The sequence below is a fragment of the Poecilia reticulata genome, linkage group LG10 (assembly GCF_000633615.1).
Source record: "Poecilia reticulata strain Guanapo linkage group LG10, Guppy_female_1.0+MT, whole genome shotgun sequence".
Classification (NCBI taxonomy): Eukaryota; Metazoa; Chordata; class Actinopteri; order Cyprinodontiformes; family Poeciliidae; genus Poecilia; species Poecilia reticulata.
In genome coordinates, this window is record NC_024340.1 from 31763930 (window position 1) to 31771102 (window position 7173).

The 7173-nt window shown below is 39.9% G+C and overlaps 1 protein-coding gene across 1 annotated transcript in view; it reads right to left on the bottom strand.

Moving 5' to 3' along the window:
• The window catches only part of fgfrl1a (fibroblast growth factor receptor like 1a), a 63625-nt gene extending 58549 nt beyond the window's left edge, over positions 1 to 5076 (bottom strand). The window contains exons 1-2 of the mRNA XM_008421177.2: positions 4789 to 5076; positions 2981 to 3079 (exon numbers count right to left, since the gene is read on the bottom strand). Of these exons, the coding sequence (XP_008419399.1) occupies positions 2981 to 3044 (64 nt within the window). The 5' untranslated portion in view covers positions 3045 to 3079; positions 4789 to 5076. The remainder of the gene's footprint in view (positions 1 to 2980; positions 3080 to 4788) is intronic.
• Between the last annotated feature and the right edge of the window lie 2097 nt (positions 5077 to 7173).

A 7173-nucleotide genomic window follows, 5' to 3' on the forward strand; every position in this document is an offset into this window, starting at 1 on the left:
CTGGTTCTGGTTTGGTTCTGTTCCTCTGGTTCTGTTCCTCCGGTACTGGTTTGGTTCTGTCGACTTTTATTTGGGTTTTTCTGCTGTTTTATTGTTATTTTCTCAGCTAATGGTCTGAAACATGTATTTTATTGAAAGTCATCATTTTCGGCAGAAAGCGGCCCGGTAAACTCTACAGAGGACAAGTTTCCAAATTCTGGAGTTGATGGTTTTATTTCTTTTGCTGAAAATCCTTTAAGATAAATGCAGAAATATTTTCCGTAAAAAAGTTCTCTCTGAAGGAAGGAAGTCTCCTCCACTCCCAGGGGCCGCCCAAAGTCCTGCAGAGGACCGCCAGCGGCCCCTGCGCCGCCATTTGGACACCACTGCTCTGAACCACTTCAGTGCGTCGGGTTCGTATTTTCCATCCTGGACTCTCTGACAAACAGAAGAGCCGATCAGAACCAGAACGGACCGGGAAGTCTGATGAGCCTCAGAATGACGGAGCGGCAGAGAAACGACCCGACCCGACCCGACGGTTCTCCTCACGATGAGACTCTAACGAGGTTTGGTTCTGAAAAACAGCAACTGGAAAAATGCATCAGAATGTCGTGAACATGTCGGGGCGGAGGCGAAGAAACGCGACACGGATGAATTTCCTCCAAACCTCGTTTAATATTCCTGCGGACTAAAACACGGATGTTTGATTCCATCTGAAGCACTACAGGTGCTGCAGGTTCGGAGGAGCGGCACGGCAAAGACACTTCGTATGGAGGGAAATTGGTGCCAATATTATTGCAAGCAACAAACACATGGAAAGAAAAACATTTTAACATTAAAACTTTGCACATTTTTTGATAAAAATAAACATTTAGTATTTTTACAATGTTTGGGCAGAACTTGAACCTCATTTATTGCTATTTTTTCAAATTATATTTTTTCTAATAATTTTTTTAGTTTTTTTTTTTTCAGATTTCAATTTTAAATAATTTAAAAACTTTTTTTTTTTTTATTTACTAGTGGATTTTTTATTGAAATCGTGTTTTCCTGATTCCATTTCACACTTTTGTGAATTTCTATTGGTCAGCGTTAAATTCTTTTTTTTCTAATTAACATCAGAAATATTATTAATATTATTCCTAAAAATATTGGAACAAATTTCTCTCCATACTATTGCAAATATCTTAGTACACTTCAAATCAAACAAAACTAACTTAAAAGTAACTTTTCAGCAAAATATAGGAGTTAATTCTGAGTCAATAATTTGCCAATATTGATTTTAGTGATGATGCGTTCAATCAGAATGGGAACAGAAAGTTTCCAGCAGCCGATTGGATGAAACCTCTGGATGGAGGTTCATCAGAGGTTAAAGTCGTTGGTGGAGTCGTCTGCTCTGCTTCCTGCTGTGAAACGTCGGCGGCCCCCCGCAGAGCCAGACGGACCCAAAGCAAACGGTGACTAAACGGGTCCAACGGGACGCAGCGCTAGCAGAAAACAGAGGAACAGAACCGCCTGGTTCCGACGCTCCAGGACGTCCGACAGCATGAGGACGGACCTCTGCGTCCCACACCGCGTCCCGTCCGGGGCGGCCGCGTCGGGCCCAGACTGCAGGACTCAACAAGTCGAACCGGATCTGACTGGAGCCTCAATTTATGACCCGGCACCGGCGAAACAGAACAGAACCAATCAGAGACCGCCTCGACCCGGCTCCGGTCCGCCTTTCTATAAACTCCTGTTCAGTTGGTGAGGCGTGAACTCTAATTGACCTTTGACCTCTGGTTCTCCAAACCTGGGTCTGGGTTCGGTTGAAGTGAACTCTGGCTCGGTTATATGTGAACGCCAAGCGGACCGGAGACCATGGGCGTAAACCAGGGGGGGGGACAGGGGGCTCCGGACCCCCAATCTTGGAAAAGTCTAGAATTTCCCCCCCAAAAAAAGAATCATAAAAGAAACGTTTGGATTTAAACAATATCAATTTAAAAAGGCAAAAGAACGAAATCAATCAGATTCATCAAAGAAAGAAATAAGAATGAATTGTTAGAACGATGCAACAGCAGCTGAACGGTACCGGCTGAGGAGAGGAGCTATCTGTTAGCTAAGATGACCTCTGACCCCTGAGGTCAGCAGCAGAGCGACGCCTCCGGCGTGTCGGAGGGAATTTACAGCAGAAGACGTTTCCTGACGTTCCCGGCTCGGTCGGAGCGTCGACAGGAAACTAAAACTTTCCAATTCATCAATCAATAATTAATCACCTGACTGAGACGTGCATCAGAGTTTAAATCTGTACTTCAAAGAGATCAATGTCTTTATTTGGGTCGATCCGTCCTGAAGCAGGAAATACAGGATTTACTGTGGAGCTCAGCAAATATTCCAAAAACAAAATCAGCATTTTACTGTGAAATAAAAATGTTTCTGAATATTTGGCAACATTTTCCATCAGCTTTAGTATTTTAGTAACAATAATTATACATTATGTGAGAAATAAGAGCTGCTAGAGTTCAGCTGGCTAAATGTTTTACTGATATGCAGATTGTCAGAGCGTAAAAGCACAAAGAGAAACGACTGGAATCAGTATCTCTACGAAACCCTTTTCAAAAATACATTTTCTAAATTTCTAACTTTTAGTTTGGCTTCATAAATTCAACTCAAATGGACGCGCTGATTCTGAATGCAGCGTTAAATCTGCAATTAGCTGCCTGCTAATTGCTGCTGGCTAGTCTGAAGGAGCTGAGTGTGGAAGGCGGGGCTAGGTCCACCCAGACGTTTAGCAGCTGAATGGTTGCCATGGAGATCAAATAATTTCTCAAACATTAACGAATCAAAACAAACCTCCATGTTTGTTTTTGATGGGGGGAAAACGAAATCTGATACCGGCCCTTTAAACGTCTACATGCTCCCACTGGCTCAGGTTGTAAGAAGTAATCAGGTTAGCCAGCAGAGCGTCCGGTGAAGTGTCTCCGTGTTCACGGAAACCTCAGTCGCTGTCCCGCGGCGGACTCACCTCTGGCCGCCGATGACATCATGATCGCCTCCAGCAGCAGCAGACCAATCCACAGAACCTCCATTTTGTTTTTACGGAGAAGCGGCGAGGCGAGGCGACCTGGACGGCGGGAAGACGCAGAAGTTCATACTGATGCAGAGAAACGACATCCTGATCCAAGAAAAGGTCATCTTCTGCGTTGACCTCCGGACTTTGGCCCGAACTCAGAGAACGGGAACCAAAACCTCCAGACCCGCAAAAACTGAAGCAGGTGAAACATTCACACTGTTCCTAACGGCTGCAGCACGTTACTGTAGAAACCTACCAAGTCTGAATACGAGCATCAGGATTAGCATGCTAACGCCTCAGTTCGGATGTTTGCTATGCATGACAGACATTTAGCTGGCCGCCATTTTTAACCAATTATTGCCATAAAATGTTCCTCATTTTCATGAGACAGAGGAAATTAAGTGACATCAAATGTTTGTCATCTGCTAATACGGCGCTAACGTAATAATAGGAATCTGAGGACTTTGTTGTTAGCGAGTTTCACAGATGAGAGACAGTTAGCGTTAGCTTCCGCTAATTTTTTAAAATGTGTTTATTATTTGCTTCTGCTTATTTTTGTACGTGTTTAGAGGTTTGATGCTAGCATCTTCTAATATTTTATATGCAACAGAATAGCGCTAGCAGTTTTTTACATGTTTAGCAGTTTAACACTAGATTCAGCTAATTTCTTTGCTTAGCAGTTTATTGTTAGCTTCTGCTAATTTTTTTGTATTTTTTGTGTTTATCGGTTTATCATTTGCTTCTGCTAATGTTTTACATGTCTAGCAGTTAAATGTTAGCTTCTGCTCACATCTTTATGTTCTAGCAGCTTAGCATTAGCAGAGCTAATATTATTGCTTAGCTTAAATGTTTTTTCTCTTTTCATTTCTGCAAGGAACAACATTAGTAACCTGGGAGGAACATTATTTTGTTACGGCGTCATTTTTTGGCATAACTTCTATCAAAATTAATCATTTCTACAGTAGAACATATTTATCATTTCCCTTTCGTGATTTTCTTAAAACTAAAGTAAAATGTTTGTTAAAAACAGATTTCCTGGGCGCTGTGAAAGGAAGCTGACATGTAAAGCAGCAGACTGCAGGCTGTGCAGCTAATAACAGGACAGAAGCAGAATATATTCAATAAACAATCAATTATGAACAATAAACATGTTTCCTGATGAACAACAACTAAATGTTTCCTGTATTGCTTAATTTTATAGTATAACTGTAATAAAAGTGCTTTTTTTCCCACCAATAAATAAGAGGTTATCAGTTGTGTCACGTTTTAGCTTCTTTCTTCGTGTAATAGTAAAAGTACAAAGAGTAAAAACTGAAGCTTCAGAAGTTAAAGGGCTTTAAAAGTCCCGGTCAGAAGCAGCTGATGGGTTTATTACGGAGATAAATCGGCCAGATGTTCTGGAAGTAGCAGATTTATCCCGTCCACATGGTTCTCCTCACAGCAGACACTTTTAATCTTTATGCAACATAAATTCTCACCCATAACTTAGAGGAGATCCGGTGTCGGTACCGATTTTTACCAGCCTGTTGTCCAGGCTGTATTTCCAATCAGGACTAAATAAACGTTTGGGTTATAGTTGCTTTATTGGTCTGACAGATTATAGAGGACTTTTAGATGTCTGGGAAACTTTTTAAATGAGGATTTAATTAGGACAAATGTGTACAATCGTTATTTACAATAAGCAAAGTTGGTTTCTTGGATATTATCCACAAAAATTAGGTTTAATCTGCTTCATATATTCAGAATAAAGTCAGACTTACTGTAAATTTATCCGAGCAGAGCAGAAATTTTGACCTCCAACAAACTCCTCAGAAAAATGAGATTTCCAGATGGAAAAAGATGCAGAAAGTGTCTCCAGCCAGCCAACATGTGGACCTTCTCAATGACAGTCCGAGCGGAAAGCGCTCCCAGAGAGCAGGCAGAGGCCCAGAAACACGCACAGAACCAGAACGGAACCGAACTCCTCATGTATCCACAACCAAACAGCGGAACCAAGAGTCCAAACCGCCTCCAGCAGATCCGCACCGTCCAAATTTCAGCCGCAGGCGAGAAAACAAAAGTCCGTGGAGAGACCCGCCCCAGCCCGGAACTTTCCGCCAATCAGAGAGAGGCTCAATCAGCGAGCCGACCAATCAGAGAGCAAGAAGATGGAGGACGAATTTGGAGCGGTTCGGGAAGAAAACATGAACTAAAATTAAGATTAACAAATTAGATGCGAGTACTGCATATTATATTAAAGGCATATTCTGTTACAAAAGGCATTTAATGTAAGATTATTCATTAAAATCATTATTTTATTAACTAAAATAAGAAAAAGGTTTAACTTCTGTGAAAATTAAGTCTGTTTAATTATTGTTATATTTATTTATTGGTGCTCTTTGATACTGAAAATTGATTCCATAATTATTTTCCTAACTTTTTTATTTATAATTTTAAATACTTTTACATTTTTCCATACTTTTGATACTTTATACTTTATACATATAGATAGAAAATTGCTATTTTTGCACCAATATTTTCCCGTTTTCTATTGTTTTTTTGGTTTACTGCTTTTTTATTGGTGTAATATTGAAATCTTAAATGTGTTTTCACTGGATGAAACCAGAAAACCAAAGTTAAGAACCAAAGTTTCTTCTTTTCTTTCTCTACGGTAAAAGCGCACGGCTTCTTCCAGGTAACACGCAGCTGCACTGCCACCTGGTGGTGCTCAGCGGCTATTACATGACGTGCAGCTACAACGTAACTGAGTTACTGTAAATATCACAAAATCCTCCCCCCCATACAAATAATCTACTTTTAAACTGAAACTAATCCATTAATATGAATTTAGGATCATTTTGAAACGCTTGGTTCATAAATGTTTCATAAACCATCATGTAGTTTTCTTTATTGGTAAAATAAGGTGTTAAAAGGTTTCATAAATATTTTAGTATTTTATAAAGAAAATGTAAATAGAAAATGTTTTCTCTTACCTTTAATTTAATTTAATTAGAATTATTGGAATATTTATGTTAAATTAACATGTTTAATCAACTCATATTGGATCTTTAATACGTTTGGATTTAATTAAATGGATTTTATGCAACAAATGAATAAAATAAAGTAGGTTTATTGATCAAAACATATTTTCAGTGGAGAATGTGACTAAACTGGCCCAGAACATCTGGTTCCTAAAAACATTGAATAAAATAAAAATAACCAAGTTATGCTTTAGATTCGCGGTTCTCAACGTGGGCGGTACCGTTCAGAGGACGGCAGGGGGCGCTGGCGGACATTTTTCAAAAGGGGGGCGYTGGGATGCCTTTGGGGGGCGTTTGGTGGAAGGTAAACTTTACACCTTAAATTCACAACAATACCAGTTTAGACTTTGAGCAACTTGGTAAAACTGTATTGTGTAACATTAAATCATGCTTGGCTGCAGCTGTATCGATGGCAGCTCTTCTTCTATTTAGTGTTTGTAGCTTCATGGCGCAGCTCCGCTCCTGCTACTGGTAGCTTCACCGCTACTGTGATTCATTTTGTCTGGTATTTTTGTACATATGTTTTGGCAGTTCTGTGATCATGTCAAAGCAGCAATTTATATTAAAAAGTGTTTTATTTCTATTTGAAAGCTGCCCACTACCATGGAAGGACAACAGAAAATTGCTCTTATAAACATGTAATTACTAAAATCACGATGCCCTCACTTTGTATCCCTCTGAAAAATGAACCCAAAAGGTTTATGTCAGTCTGCCTTTTCCCCATCGATACGCTTCCCCACCGCCCTGCACCTTAGGGGTTAAAAAAAGACGTTCACATTGCGCAAAACTCTGAAACAGGAGAAGCGGGACATAAAACGGAGCGACGGACTAGATGTGAATTATGGCATAAAAACAGAGAATCCGAAGCTGAACGGTGAAAAATCAACACATGATGTGAAACATGACGATTAGGCGGCGCAGCAGGTGATGAGTGAAGATTACTGATGGTCAAACGATAAAATAAATGTAGCAACAGGAAGAAACTAAAGTGGACACAGCAATAAACCAAGAGAGGATAAAACTAATCAAATGAAACTAAATGGAAATGAATGAACAACAAAATGCAAGAATAAACTAAGAAACTAAAGTAAATACAGAGGAATAAACTGGTATGGCAAGACCTTT